Source organism: Oncorhynchus kisutch, linkage group LG17 (genome assembly GCF_002021735.2).
Source record: "Oncorhynchus kisutch isolate 150728-3 linkage group LG17, Okis_V2, whole genome shotgun sequence".
Taxonomy (NCBI): Eukaryota; Metazoa; Chordata; class Actinopteri; order Salmoniformes; family Salmonidae; genus Oncorhynchus; species Oncorhynchus kisutch.
Window position 1 is genome coordinate 68245613 of NC_034190.2, and position 15715 is coordinate 68261327.

Genomic DNA, 15715 nt, shown 5'->3' on the forward strand with positions numbered 1-15715 from the left:
TAGTATCTTGCCAACATGTTTATTTACAAGGGGCATGGGTGTTTGGAACCAAAAATGTATCAGGCCAGGGCAACAGTGTTGTATGTAGATGTGTAATGAAATAGATTCATTAAAATCGTCATTACTCTTCAACGTATTAGCTCAACATCCTTCTATGGTGAACTTGTACTTCTTTTAATTGAGACTTGAAATACATACTTTACAAACATTGAAGAAGGCTGCTCATACATTTAATTGAATAAAATTCACTGTTATACTTACAGATCGTTAAGAATAAAAACAATTCCTTAATTAAAAACACTGTACTAAAACTACCCTTATTAAAATTACTGAAATTGGTAAATCCAACAAATCCTAGTCTGTCGGCATAATGAACAATAACAAAACCATCTTATTCAAACAAGTAAAGTAAACCTAAAGCTCCTGAACAAAACAACAACAGAACATTCCAAAACCTTTGCTCTGACCCAATGAGACAAATCAGATGTTAACCCTGTCCAAATTATGTCTTGTAGCAGGCCCTGCTTTCTCACAAAGGGAGTGACTTGGGTCTGGGTCCTGGGAGATTCATAGAGGTGACATAACTATCTCATTAGTGCTGGATATCACAACCAAGTTTAATAAATATTATCCAAATAATATTTATTGGTGTAATCAGTTCTTAATTAGTGTCCATGCTATGAGACGAGGGTGTCTAGACCGCTGGAGTTTTGTGCAGTTATTGACAGATAGCAGTGAGTCTATGAACGAGGCACAATTAGCAGGTGTCTTCACCTCTTAGAACCTGAGTCCAGGTGTGGCTATAATGTCAGCGTAAGGCTCGCTCTGGTGCAGGTCCAGGGCCTGCTGTTTCTTTAGCACCAGGAGGCAAAAGAAGGTAGCCGAGGCCTGGGAGCGACTGTTCCTCTCACACAGCATCTGCAGGCTGAACATGGCGTTGCTTCTGCTGCTCTGAATCTGTTTAGGGATGTCATCAGGACAACATAGAAAAATCTGAATTTTGTTTATAGGGGATAGGTCAGTTACGGATTGATTATATAAAGGATAAATGTCAGAAAAGCAGGGAAAATCCCATCCCAGTTTGTTATAACACAACACACAATCGCACATTGCAGCAATTTCATTTCCACCAACTGTCCCCTAATCATGCCCTTTAATCTTTTAAATCCATCATCTGTGATTCGGTGGATTTCTGGGTCTGATTGTAATCAAGCTAGCAAGCTGACAAAGGGTAAGAATGGATGCCCTGCTGCATAGGGGTACTGAGTTCTTACTTTGAGAGCGTTTAGTAGTTTCTGAGCTCGGCTGGTCATCCTCCTCTCCTCAAAGTCATCCTGGCTGTCCACCATAGACTATAGTGTGGTATAACAACACATTACAGAGTGCACTGTAGTACATCACATCACACTATTTATTTTACCCATTTTTTGTGATATCCAATTGGTAGTTACAGTATTGTCCCATCGCTGCAACTCCCCTACAGACTCTAGAGAGGCAAAGGTCGAGAGCCATGCGACCTCCGGAACACAACCCTGCCAAGCCGCACTGCTTCTTGACACACTGTTTGCTTAACCCGGAGGACAGCCACACCAATGTGTCAGAGGAAACACTGTCCAGCTGGCGACCGAAATCAGCTTGTAGGCGCCCGGGCCCACCAAAAGGAGGAGTCGCTAGAGCGTGATGGGACAAGGAATGTTGTCAGAAAAAGTTATAGACAATGGGAAAACCTGGTTGAATATATATATAAACACTTTATATATATTTTTCTAGTGTTCATGTTGAACTCTTTACATGTACTGTGTCCCAGACGTCCTCAGGTGGGTTGTCAGTCCCATTGTGGTGCAGAGGAGTGAGCTCCACATTGTGTCCCATTCTCTCATGTAGGACACTGAACTCACTGGGCAGGTCGCTCACGTCGCTTTCCACTGTATACACACATATAAAATTAATAAACCCAAATAGGAAACATAACAGTTCAAAGGTAATATGAAATTCAAGTCTCCCAATTTCATGAAATGTAATGACTTGTATTCTCAGACAATCATTTCTATAACATGGTGTTGCTCTGTGTGAATATGACCTCCTACCCTCATGTCTCTCCTGTCTCATCTCTTCACGGTCATCTTCATTGCCCATTCGATCTGTTTTCCCCCGAAACACATCACTGGAATAGAGCTGCAGAGGCAGAATGGGGGCAGTTGTTGAAACTAAATGCACTGCTTCTATACATCACTGTGAACTCAATTTCCTCATTTAAGTATGGAATCCAACATTTATATATTGAAGGCTTGACTTAAGTGGAACAACATTCTTAAGCTAAATGTGTACTCTTTAGTATAACAGATGAGATAGGAAGGCTAAGAAGATCAACAGGGATCTCAGCCACCCGAGCCACAGCCTGTTCCATCCAGAAGGTGAGGTCAGTACAGGTGCATCAAAGCTGGGACCGAGACTGAAAAACAGCTTCTACCTCAAGGTCATCAGACTGTTAAATAGTCACCACTTGCCGGCGTTCGCCCAGTACCCTGCCCTGAACTTTAGTCGCTGTCACTAGCCGGCTACCACCGGGTTACTCTACCCGGCACCTTAGAGGCTGCTGCCCTATGTACATAGTCATGGAACATTGGTTCCTCAAGATTGTGTAACTGAGTCAGGTTTGTAGGCCTCCTTACGCGCACGTGCTTTTTCAATTCTGCTCAAAAACTTTCTATAGGATTGAGGTCAGGGCTTTGTGATGGCCACTCCAATATCTTGACTTTGTTGTCCTTAAGCCATTTTGCCTCAACTTTGGAAGTATGCTTAGGGTCATTGTCCATTTGGAAGACCCATTTGCGACCAAGCAAATGACTGATGTCTTGAGATGTTGCTTCAATATATCCACAGAATTTTCCATCTATTTTGTGAAGTGCACCAGTCCCTTTTACAGCAAAGCACCCCCACTACATGATGCTGCCACCCCCATGCTTCACAGCTTGGATGGTGTTCTTCTACTTGCAAGCCTCCCCCTTTTTCCTCCCAACACAACAGTGGTCATTATGGCCAAACAGTTCTATTTTTGTTTCATCAGACCAGAGGACATTTCTCCACAAAGTACGATCTTTGTCCCCATGTGCAGTTGCAAAACGTAGTCTGGCTTTATGATGGTTTTGGAGCAGTGGCTTCTTCCTTGCTGAGCGGCCTATCAGGTTAAGTCGATATAGGACTCGTTTTACTGTGGATATAGATACTTTTGTACCTGTTTCCTCCAGCATCTTCACAACATCCTTTGCTGTTGTTCTGGGATTGATTTGCACTTTTCGCACCAAAGTACAATAATCTCTAGGAGACAGAACGCGTCTCCTTCCTGAGCGGTATGACGGCTGGTTGGTCCCATGGTGTTTATACTTGCGTACTGTTGTTTGTACAGATGAACGTGGTACCTCAGGCATTTGGAAATTGCTTCCAAGGATGAACCAGACTTGTTGAGGTCTTGGCTGATTTCTTTTGATTTTCCCATGATGTCAAGCAAAGAGACACTGAGTTTGAAGGTAGGCCTTGAAATACATCCACAGGTACACCACCAATTGACTCAAATGACATCAATTAGCCTATAAGAAGCTTCTAAAGCCCTGACATTTTCTGGAATTTTATAAGATGTTTAAAGGCACAGTCAACTTAGTGTATGTAAACTTCTGACCGCTGGAATTGTGATACAGTGAATTATAAGTGAAATAATCTGTCTGTAAACAATTGTTGGAAAAATTACTTGTGTCATGCACAAAGTAGATGTCCTAACCGACTTGCCAAAACTATAGTTTGTTAACAAGAAATTTGTAGAGTGGTTGAAAAACGAGTTAATGTACGTAAACCTCCGACTTCAACTGTATATACTGTATTCTAATCAAGGCCTATCCTATTTAACTATTGTTGTACATATATTATTTTTCAAATATACTACATATTCTATTCATATACGGTTCATATTGTATATACATGCCATCACATACAGTATATATATTTATACTCCAGACACTGGCATTGCTCGTTTAATATTTAAATATTTCTTAATTCCATAATTTTCCTTTTTAGATGTGTGTGTATTGTTGTGTAATGTTAGATATTACTGCACTGTTGGAGCTATAAACGCAAGCTGCTAAATATGTGTTTGCAACCAATACAATTTGACTTGATTAAAGGTAAATATGTCAACCTATGATGGGACATATGTTGATTTCACACCCTGCTTACCTGTTGAAGGTGTGGATGAATGACATGGGCACAGAGGTGACTGAAGAGAATGTCCACCCCTCCACTCTCTTTCCATTGCATGAGTTGGTGGGTGGGTGGGGCTATGTCCAGTGGGGCAGTGAGATCTGAATAGTCAGTGAGCTGCTCCCTGATGGCCTGGTTGGACAGCTCCTTGGCCTGGTCCACCACCAGTCTCCTTCTCCTCTTCCCCTTCTTCCTCTCTAAGGTCGCCAAGGACAAACTTTAACTCCAATGGCTTACCTTACCTGTGCTTTTCACACTTGGGAGTTTCTACCACAGATAATAAGTAAGAAGGTAATGTGTTACTTATGGCTTTGATATATGATATAGGTTGTGTCCAGTTAGATAGTTGTGTTTGAGGGACAGTAAGTGTGCTTTGGAGAATGGCCTTGTGGTGTCAAGATGTTGCTTGTTAGGCAGATAAATATTTACGGGTCACAGCGACAGGCTCCAGAGCAAAGCCCTCCTCCTCATTGACCAACAGAGTTGTCTCATTCAGGACAGGTGTTGTCTCATTCAGGACAGGGCGATCCTCCTCCATGGGTACAGATGTAGGAGAGTCTGGACGACCTGCAATGCAGGGTTGTGGAATGAAGGGCATGCTGTCTCAGTCTACTATTGTGAAAACATAAAGTAGACACGGACAGCATACAATAGATTAATATTTCACTGTATAACGTAATAATGATAAAGCACCCAATTTTGGGAAAAGTTTCAAGAACGGAAAAATCCAATTTACTCCCTGCAAAGTTTACAGCAAAGTGGAATTAGCACATGAATAATGAAATTATAATTTTCCAGTATGCGTTACCGCTTGCTGTGAGAGAGGGTGCTTCAATGCTTGCACAAAGTATAACCACAGAGATTCTAAACCCAGAGGCGCAACATTGCGAGACTTCTGGGAACACCTCTGGGAACGCTGGTGAAACAGACCAAGCAGACCAGGCTGGGGTTTGAGAAGTCAATGAGAGAAGTGAAAAAGTATTCCTTAGTTGTACATTTTCCTCTAAATCAAAAGTCACAACCTAGATTTGAGCCAATGTCTTAAGTAGTTGAAAAAGTTATTACTACAACCTCGTTAAAGTAGCAAACTGACACGTTTTCATTTCTGTCAAAAACAACTTTACATCAAAGGAACTTCTCGTGCAGTTCGGCACAAGCCGATTGTTAGACCCGGTGACGTGTTTCTGCGCATGAGCTTAGCTAGCCAACGACGCCATGACATCGCCTACAAGCGCTACCGGGGATATCTATTGGAGAAGCAGTTTCTGCTTATCTTCATACCTTACTGTCTTTGGTAGTCTCATACAGATGTAGACCCCTTCGTATCTACAATTACACTGAATATTTAGACAGGGTATAAAGTTTCCTAAAAGACTACCAAAATAAACACACAAAAAAATCACCTTCTTGGTTAATGTTCATGGGGGCAATCTCTGGCATCACATTTTGTGGTTCGGCTGGGAAAAGGTCCATCAAAAAAGCATTCTCACTGGAACTGGCCATGAAGTCTATTCAGGATTTGGAAAGGGGTTTGAGACATTGCATAGGTTTGCCTTTGAAACATTCTTGATGTGTTCAGATGTGCAACAGATATGTTATCTTCAAGTGAATCTGCTGCTAAAAATCCAGGTCAGGACATTACCCAAGATGTCAATGCCTTTGTCCTCATCGACAAAAGCATCTCCGTGCTGGGCCAGGATCAGGAAACTCACATCTAACATGCCCCCTTGGTGAGACTGGGTCTCATCACCTACAAATATTAGAAACCGAGTAAGTCAGGGTAAGTTACTGACAGAAATGTGAGTGAAGGAGAGAAAGGTGGGCTATGGTGAGAAGGAAAATAACATTGAAAGAGACACAGGCAGGCACTGTAGAGTAGCAACCCTAACCCTTACCAAAGTCATCAAATGTGAGAAAGCTATTTCCAAAATCCTCTTTGAGGGTGATGTCCTCTGTTCGGCACTGATTCAGTAAAAAATGGTCCACAACATCTATGGCACTAGGGTCAGAGAGGGGAGAGAAAATAAATTACTTTTCGATATAAACATCATAAATACTGCTACATGAAGCTTCCACACCACCATGATCTATTGAATATAGGGATGCTCGATATATCGGTGAACATATATCTGCAAATGTCTAGTTTAAAGCCGATGTGCAAAACCGATGTCAAAGCTGACATGCATACCTATATAAAGTAAGTACATGACTAATGACACCACGTAAAATGTTGTGCTACACGTGCAACAAAGCATTCCTAACCTAGCCCACAATGTCTGCTGTGTGGATTGAGCAGTCAACAAGTCGAGCAGTCATTATGAAAGATTAGAACATTTTCAACAAGACAACTCAAAGGCGAAGTCCATTAAAGCCAAGATAATGGAATTCATTGACCTTGACAATCAACCGTTCTGTCATGGGCGATGTTGGCTTCTGCCATCTGGTTGAGCACCGGTGCACACCACCAAGTGCGCTATTTTTCAGATGTTGCCCGTTGCCGTACTGGAATTACACAGTAATAGCATCACTGCTGTTAGCTTCACGACAAACTGTCATATTATGTAATGCCATTTGGGTCTTTTAAGTGTAAAAAACAGTAGCACTGTCAAAGCTGTACAAAAAAGTCTGCAAACAAGCAAACACCGGCCATGAACGATGTGTTTACAATACCGCGTTGGTAATAAAGCATCATTTGTTCGACCGTAACTAGCTTTAGCTTGGTACCTAGCTTGCACCAATACAACCAGCCATAAAACAATTACCAGTAGAAACTGCAGCCGTTTTCATTATTCTTAGCAATGATTTAGGAATCCTTGTGAGTAAGTTTAAGCTAGGTTGCCACTTGTTGTTCACCTATTGAAATTGAACTTCAATTCATGCAAATAAATAAACTCAGCAAAAAGAGAAACGTCCCTTTTCCTGGACCCTGTCTTTCAAAGATAATTCGTAAAAATCCAAATAACTTCACAGATCTTCATTGTAAAGGGTTTAAACACGATTTCCCATGCTTGTTCAATGAACCATAAACAATTAATGAACATGCACCTGTGGCACGGTCATTATGACACTAACAGCTTACAGAAGGCAGATAATTAAGGTCACAGTTATTAAAACTTAGGACACTAAAGGGGCATTTCTACTGACTCTGAAAAACACCAAAAGAAAGATGCCCGGGGTCCCTGCTCATCTGCGTGAATGTGCCTTAGGCATGCTGCAAGGAGGCATGAGGACAGCAGATGTGGCCAGGGCAATAAATTGCAATGTCCTGACTGTGAGACGCCTAAGACAGCGCTACAGGGAGACAGGACGGACAGTTGATCGTCCCAACAGTGGCAGACCACGTTTAACAACACCTGCACAGGATCGGTACATCCAAACAACACACCTGTTGGACAGGTACAGTATGGCAACAATAACTGCCCGAGTTACACCAGGAATGCACAATCCCTCCATCAGTGCTCAGACTGTCCGCAATAGGCTAAGAGATGCTGGACTGAGGGCTTGTAGGCCTGTTGTAAGGCAGGTCCTCACCAGACATCACCGTCAACAACGTTGCCTACGGGCAAAAACCCACCATCGATGGACCAGACAGGACTGGCAAAAAGTACTCTTCACTGACGAGTTGCGGTTTTGTCTCACCAGGGTGAGGGTCGGATTCGCGTCTATCATCGAAGGAATGAGTGTTACACTGAGGCCTGTACTCTGGAGCGGGATCGATTTGGAGGTGGAGGGTCCGTCATGGTCTGGGGCGGTGTGTCACAGCATCATCGGACTGAGCTTGTTGTCATTGCAGGCAATCTCAACGCTGTGCTTTACAGGGAAGACATCCTCCTCCCTCATGTGGTACCCTTCCTGCAGGCTCATCCTGACATGACCCTCCAGCATGATAATGCCACCCGCCATACTGCTCGTTCTGTGCGTGATTTCCTGCAAGACTTGAATGTCAGTGTTCTGCCATGGCCAGCGAAGAGCCCGGATCTCAATCCCATTGATCACGTCTGGGACCTGTTGGATCGGAGGGTGAGGGCTAGGGCCATTCCCCCCAGAAATGTCCGGGAACTTGCAAGTGCCTTGGTGGAAGAGTGGGGTAACATCTCACAGCAAGAACCGGCAAATCTGGTGCAGTCTATGAGGAGGAGATGCACTGGAGTACCTATTAATGCAGCTGGTGGCCACATCAGATACTGACGGTTACTTTTGATTTTGACCTTTGTTCAGGGACACATTGTTCAATTTCTGTAGTCACGTCTATGGAACTTGTTCAGTTTATGTCTCAGTTGTTGAATCTTATGTTCATACAAATACTTACACATGTTAAGTTTGCTGAAAATAAACACAGTTGACAGTGAGAGGACATTTATTTTTTGCTGAGTTTAGCTAGCCAGCTACTTAACCTTGTTGCCCAAAGCGTTATAAGCAGCCAGCTAGCTTCATCTGGCTAGTGAGGCTGACCGGGTTATGTGTTGTGAGGCTAGCCACAATAAGGATCAGGCACAATAGTGGAATTTTTCAGTTTGCTTTCAAAATAAAAGTATGTCATTGACAGTGATGCAAATGAATACAAATAGTAGAATTATACCATACTTTTATTTTGAAGACTAACCGCAAAGTCCACTATTGTGGATAATCCTTATTGTGGCTAGCTTCACATAGATGGGTCAGAACACCATTAATCAAATAAGAACGGTCTTATAAATGAGGGTTATTTTAGATGACACCTAGCTATATAGTTAGCTAACTATAGCTACTGAAACAGAGTGTGTAGTTTTGCTTTGTTTTTGGCGAAGAACATTGTTTGAGCTAGCTTTTTTTATGACCAGCACTGTAGATGTGCGAGACAACTTCACCAGCATCATAGCATACGTATCGATGAATCGTTGGAACATATGAAATACGAGTGATAGTGTAATCAATGTGTAATAACTACGTAAAAAAATTATGAAAGCGTTAAATGTGATGTGTGATGTGCAATCATATTCAGGTCCTGATTGGTCAACAAGTGTTATTTGACATGCAAAGACCCAAACGGCGTTGCATAGAAATCCTGGTTGAGAATGAAACGACTGAACGAATTAACAATGAAACAGCACAGCAAGTAAGTGAAAGAAATGTTGATTATGTTTTACTGGTAATGGGGACATATGTAAATGCCAACAAAATAACTTTTTGGTCAATGTGGTGGTGTGTGTAACCTTTTATTTAACTAGGCAAGTCAGTTAAGAACAAATTCTTATTTACAATGACAGCCTACCCCGGCAAAACCCGGGTGAAGCTGGGCCAATTGTGCGTCGCCCTATGGGACTCCCAATCACGGCAGGATGTGATACAGTCTGGATTCGAACCAGGGACTGTAGTGACGCCTCTTGCACTGAGATGCAGTGCCTTAGACCGCTGCGTCCATGTGTGTGTGTAAACTATATAACTGTACTAGAATCCTTAAAAGGCGCTAAAAATGTTTATATCGGTTATCGGCATCAGATTGTTTGGCAAGGAAAATATTGGATATCGGTATCGGGCATAAATGTAATATCGGTGCATCACTAATTGAAACACTGACACTAGCCTTAATGGGGTAGGGCTTATTGGGAGCATACATTTGTTTTGAATGTGAGTGAGTTAAATGAGAGAGAAAGGAAAACAAAAGTACTTTGTGTCTGGTAGCTGGGAATCGAAGTCAGTGAAATCCTCCATCAACGTGATGGCTTTAAGTGTGGCCTCCAGTCCTTCAACAGGCATGTCAGTCTGTCCTAATGGTGACAGAAATAAATGTATAATTTTATACAAGACTTGAACTGATATATGTTTCCAATTATCAGAATAACATGGATATCCTGTCTTTAAAATGCAGGGTTCTACACAAAGCATGTAAGAGGGCTGCTGTGCCACCTTGTGGACTGGCTGCAGCACCAGGTTTTAAAAAAGTTGAAATTATTTTTTTGTTAAATAAATATATACACTTTATTTGTTATCATTTAAGGCCAGGCACCAGACCCTAATATGGTATATTTTGCTCTAGATTGCAACACCTTGAAATGTTGACATTGACTACACAAAAAGGATGCTTGGCTAACCTGGTCTGAAGGCTACTTTAATTTTGACAACAGCATCATTGCAGTCAGCAAGTAGATATTTGGCTTTTCTGAAGTATATCCTCACTACTCCCAGGAGTAGGTGGCCAAAAGTCCGCAAGCCGATCTTTGTCTTGAGATTTCACACAAGCACAGAGACATAAAAACAGACAAGAGGGGCAAGCCTAAGTCGGGCTATATCATATATTACAGATGATGTGCTCATTGTGTGGCTACAGGTACAGTGGGGAGAACAAGTATATGATACACTGACGATTTTGCAGGTTTTCCTACTTATAAAGCATGTAGAGGTCTGTAATTTTTATCATAGGTACACTTCAACTGTGAGAGACAGAATCTAAAACAAAAATCCAGAAAATCACATTGTATGATTTTTACGTAATTAATTTGCATTTTATTGCATGACGTAAGTATTTGATACATAAGAAAAGCATAACTTAATATTTGGTACAGAAACCTTTGTTTGCAATTACAGAGATCATACGTTTCCTGTAGTTCTTGACCAGGTTTGCACACACTGCAGCAGGGATTTTGGCCCTCTCCTCCATACAGACCTTCTCCAGATCCTTCAGGTTTCAGGGCTGTCGTTGGGCAATACGGACTTTCAGCTCCCTCCAAAGATTTTCTATTGGGTTCAGGTCTGGAGACTGGCTAGGCCACTCCAGGACCTTGAGATGCTTCTTACGGAGCCACTCCTTAGTTGCCCTGGCTGTGTGTTTCGGGTCGTTGTCATGCTGGATGATCCAGCCACGACCCATCTTCAATGCTCTTACTGAGGGAAGGAGATTGTTGGCCAAGATCTCGCGATACATGGCCCCATCCATCCTCCCCTCAATACGGTGCAGTCGTCCTGTCCCCTTTGCAGAAAAGCATCCCCAGAGAATGATGTTTCCACCTCCATGCTTCACGGTTGGGATGGTGTTCTTGGGGTTGTACTCACTTCTTCTTCTTCCTCCAAACACGGCGAGTGGAGTTTAGACCAAAAAGCTCTATTTTTGTCTCATCAGACCACATGACCTTCTCCCATTCTTCCTCTGGATCATCCAGATGGTCATTGGCAAACTTCAGACGGGCCTAGACATGCGCTGGCTTGAGCAGGGGGACCTTGTGTGCGCTGCAGGATTTTAATCCATGACGGCGTAGTATGTTACTAATGGTTTTCTTTGAGACAGTGGTCTCAGCTCTCGTCTGGTAATTGACCAGGTCCTGCCGTGTAGTTCTGGGCTGATCCCTCACCTTCCTCATGATCATTGAAGCCCCACGAAGTGAGATCTTGCATGGAGCCCCAGACCGAGGGTGATTGACCATCATCTTGAACTTCTTCCATTTTCTAATAATTGCGCCAACAGTTGTTGCCTTCTCACCAAGCTGCTTGCCTATTGTCCTGTAGCCCATCCCAGCCTTATGCAGGTCTACAATTTTATCCCTGATGTCCTTACACAGCTCTCTGGTTTTGGCCATTGTGGAGAGGTTGGAGTCTGTTTGATTGAGTGTGCGGACAGGTATCTTTTATACAGGTAACGAGTTCAAACAGGTGCAGTTAATACAGGTAATTTTTTATTGTATTTTATTTTATTTAACCTTAATTTAACCAGGTAGGCAAGTTGAGAACAAGTTCTCATTTACAATTGCGACCTGGCCAAGATAAAGCAAAGCAGTTCGACAGATACAACGACACAGAGTTACACATGGAGTAAAACAAACATACAGTCAATAATACAGTATAAACAAGTCTATATACAATGTGAGCAAATGAGGTGAGAAGGGAGGTAAAGGCAAAAAAGGCCATGGTGGCAAAGTAAATACAATATAGCAAGTAAAACACTGGAATGGTAGTTTTGCAATGGAAGAATGTGCAAGGTAGAAATAAAAATAATGGGGTGCAAAGGAGCAAAATAAATAAATAAAATACAGTTGGGAAAGAGGTAGTTGTTTGGGCTAAATGATAGGTGGGCTATGTACAGGTGCAGTAATCTGTGAGCTGCTCTGACAGTTGGTGCTTAAAGCTAGTGAGGGAGATAAGTGTTTCCAGTTTCAGAGATTTTTGTAGTTCGTTCCAGTCATTGGCAGCAGAGAACTGGAAGGAGAGGCGGCCAAAGAAAGAATTGGTTTTGGGGGTGACTAGAGAGATATACCTGCTGGAGCATGTGCTACAGGTGGGAGATGCTATGGTGACCAGCGAGCTGAGATAAGGGGGGACTTTACTAATGAGTGGAGAACAGGAGGGCTTCTTAAAGAAAAACTAACAGGTCTGTGAGAGCCAGAATTCTTACTGGTTGGTAGGTGATCAAATACTTATGTCATGCAATAAAATGCTAATTAATTACTTAAAAATCATACAATGTGATTTTCGGGATTTTTGTTTTAGATTCCGTCTCTCACAGTTGAAGTGTACCTATGATATAAATTACAGACCTCTACATGCTTTGTAAGTAGGAAAACCTGCAAAATTGGCAGTGTATCAAATACTTGTTCTCCCCACTGTATGTGGAGTAGAGGTCGACCGATTAATCGGAATGGCCGATTTAATTAGGGCCGATTTCAAGTTTTCATAACAATCGGAAATCTGTATTTTTGAGCGCCGATTTGCCATTTAAACGGTGGGTTAACTGCCTCGTTCAGGGGCAGAAAGACAGATTTTCACCTTGTCAGCTCAGGGGATCCAATCTTGCAACTTTACAGTTAACTAGTCCAACGCAATAACGACCTGCATCTCTCTCGTTGCACTCCACAATGAGACTGCCTGTTACGCAAATGCAGTAAGCCAAGGTATGTTGCTAGCTAGCATTAAACTTATCTTATAAAAAACAATCAATCATAATCACATGGTTGATGATATTACTAGATATTATCTAGCGTGTCCTGTGTTGCATATAATCTGACTGAGCATACAAGTATCTAAGTATCTGACTGAGCGGTGGTAAGTGCCTTTTGCCAGCAGCTCTTCGTTGTGCGTCAAGCATTGCACTGTTTATGACTTCAAACCTATCAACTCCCGAGATGAGGCTGGTGTGACCGAAGTGAAATGCTTGGCTAGTTAGCGCGCGCTAATAGCGTTTCAAACTTCACTCACTCTGAACCTTGGGGTGGTTGTTTCCCTTGCTCTGCATGGGTAACGCTGCTTCGATGTGATGGCTGTTGTCGTTGTGTTGTTGGTTCGAGCCCAGGGAGGAGCGAGGAGGGACAGAGGCTATACTGTTACACTAGCAATACTAAAGTGCCTATAAGAACATCCAATAGTCAAAGGTTAATGAAATACAAATGGTATAGAGGGAAATAGTCCTATAATAACTACAACCTAAAACTTCTTACCTGGAAATATTGAAGACTCATGTTAAAAGGAACCACCAGCTTTCATATGTTCTCATGTTCTGAGCAAGGAACTGAAACATTAGCTTTCTTACATAGCACATATTGGACTTTTACGTTCTTCTCCAAAACTTTGTTTTTGCATAATTTAAACCAATTTGAACATGTTTCATTATCTACTTGAGGCTAAATTGATTTTATTGATGTATTATATTAAGTTAAAATAAGTGTTAATTCAGTATTGTTGTAATTGTCATGATTACAAATACATTTTTAAAATATAAATCGGCCGATTAATCGGTATTGGCTTTTTTGGTCCTCCAATAATCCTTATCGGCGTTAAAATCATAATCGGTCGACCTCTAATGTGGAGAGCTGTATCAGAAACAATTTCATATACTTTGAGACATATATATAGCTATGGCCACGAAAACGAAACCTGAAAGGCAAGGTATTATTCATTGGATAACGGAGTAAGTTACTGTAGACAAAAAGAACATGGTGAGCTAACTCAGTCAGAGGCAAATACATTTTCTCACTGTTTATATATTTAGGAAGACAAAACAAAGTGTACTGTTACCTGCGGGGAGATTATGTGTTTGATGGTGCTCTCCAAATTGCATTCAAACACATGAGTTTTGGTGATTTTGCGCTCCCAATGCGCTGCTAGCCAGATTTTGGCCAGAGGCCCGCGCTTGGAAGTGAGGAGCTGAGTGTAGAACATCATGGTCAAAGCCTTGGTGGTCTATCTGGTCCTCACTGTTGATATTGCTGCGGGTTTGATTTGATAATACAATACATGTGGTTCATTTTATATGGCTTACGGCACAATTCACTTGCAAAATATTTGTTTAACAAGCATTAGCTAGCTAACGTTCCTGTAGCTCATGGTATGAAAACCATTTATCGAACGCGCCGTTGACAACAAACTGGAGCTAACCTCTAACCTGGCTAGCTACCTTCGTTTACATGTGTCCCTAATACTAACTAGATGGAGAAAATGTAAAATGTCTAAATCATTTTACCACCCTTTTCCAAATAAAATTGAATAATTTGATACTCACACGTTTCAGTCCAAAATAAGTAATGGAATGGCGCGAGATTAACCATATTTACTCACATTACCGCGTATTTGGCACCAACATGGCACGAGAGTGGAGCAACCTGTCTCGAGCAAAGTGATAGATACCAATTTAGTTACATCGTGTGGTTTTAGTCTAACCGGGTGACATGCGTGAGGTTTAAACGTTTTTATGCTACAGTTTTGATTGTAACCATAAAATAAAAAAATCTCTGAAGTAGCTACAGTAAAACTTGTCAATTTGAACAGATCATGTTTCGTTATCCCGAAATTGCGTGAGCGCTAGAGCATGCCAGCGCCAACTAAAAAGTTGGAAGTTGCTCAACCCTAAAACGAATACAAACTATTTTATTATGACATCCAAAGTTTGTGGCAGTTCATTGATTAACTACAGTAACTAGCTAAATTGAACCATAATTGTTTTGGCATGTGATGCTCATTTAAATGTATTCACTCCAGTGTGCTTCCTGTTATAACCAGCTGGGGGCACTGTTACTCTCTTGCCTCGGTAAATCCTAGACTTTTTGTTTCCTATCGCTTATAATGATACCTCTTTAGTAGTGTTTTGTGCTCTCGTCTGGGCCGTAGAAACTGTATTGTTTCTTAATTTGACTTCATTGAAATACATCTCCCTCTACTACTATTTCAGTAACTTAAAAGCACATGAAATAGCATTAATGACTCACTGAGGTACTCAAATAAGCCCCTAAAAAAATATTATCTGAAGAAGTCCAAGCCACCCGTCAAGTGAGCAGGACAAACCTTACTACTGACATACTAATTACATAACTGACATTTATATAAATACAAGGCGAAATGGAATTACTCATTTACACGTATACAAACACACACACCAACTCCAGCGTACACACACACACCACACACCAGAGCAGAAATGCCCCCCAGTATCTTCTGAGGCGTGGACAGCAGGCTGAGAAATAAACACTGCAAAATAAATTTGCATTTTGCGCTGACTGTGTGCCAT

At 41.7% G+C, this 15715-nt stretch overlaps 2 protein-coding genes across 5 annotated transcripts; both read right to left on the bottom strand.

Moving 5' to 3' along the window:
* Positions 1-121: 121 nt before the first annotated feature.
* On the bottom strand, positions 122-1425 carry LOC109908171 (double-strand-break repair protein rad21 homolog A). Its single transcript, XM_020506708.2, has 2 exons — positions 1275-1425; positions 122-957 (listed from the first exon to the last, which is right to left on the bottom strand). Exons 1-2 carry the CDS (start codon positions 1347-1349, stop codon positions 778-780), a joined length of 255 nt encoding a protein of 84 aa, XP_020362297.1. The 5' UTR covers positions 1350-1425; the 3' UTR covers positions 122-777.
* Positions 1426-1522: 97 nt separating this feature from the next.
* LOC109907038 (double-strand-break repair protein rad21 homolog A) lies at positions 1523-15094 on the bottom strand. 4 transcript variants are annotated; one of them, XM_031794450.1, is made up of 11 exons: positions 14770-15094; positions 14230-14420; positions 10323-10452; positions 9899-9998; positions 6147-6250; positions 5894-6001; positions 5655-5759; positions 4681-4818; positions 4228-4448; positions 2088-2175; positions 1523-1925 (listed from the first exon to the last, which is right to left on the bottom strand). In XM_031794450.1, exons 2-11 carry the CDS (start codon positions 14374-14376, stop codon positions 1774-1776), a joined length of 1293 nt encoding a protein of 430 aa, XP_031650310.1. In that variant the 5' UTR covers positions 14377-14420; positions 14770-15094; the 3' UTR covers positions 1523-1773. The 4 variants fall into 4 exon arrangements, with proteins under 4 accessions (XP_031650310.1, XP_031650312.1, XP_031650308.1 ...); XM_031794452.1 differs by having other exon boundaries at positions 4681-4809; positions 14714-15094; XM_031794448.1 differs by having other exon boundaries at positions 14714-15094.
* Positions 15095-15715: the final 621 nt, after the last annotated feature.

Coding starts and splice junctions, on each gene's coding strand:
- LOC109908171 (XM_020506708.2), bottom strand. CDS start 1,349: ATGGTGGACAGCCAGGATGACTTTGAGGAGAGGAGGATGACCAGCCGA. Junction 958..1,274: donor AACTACTAAACGCTCTCAAA/GTAAGAACTCAG, acceptor ATCCCTAAACAG/ATTCAGAGCAGCAGAAGCAA.
- LOC109907038 (XM_031794450.1), bottom strand. CDS start 14,376: ATGATGTTCTACACTCAGCTCCTCACTTCCAAGCGCGGGCCTCTGGCC. Junction 6,002..6,146: donor TCTCACATTTGATGACTTTG/GTAAGGGTTAGG, acceptor TAATATTTGTAG/GTGATGAGACCCAGTCTCAC. Junction 4,449..4,680: donor GGAGCCTGTCGCTGTGACCC/GTAAATATTTAT, acceptor TGGCGACCTTAG/AGAGGAAGAAGGGGAAGAGG.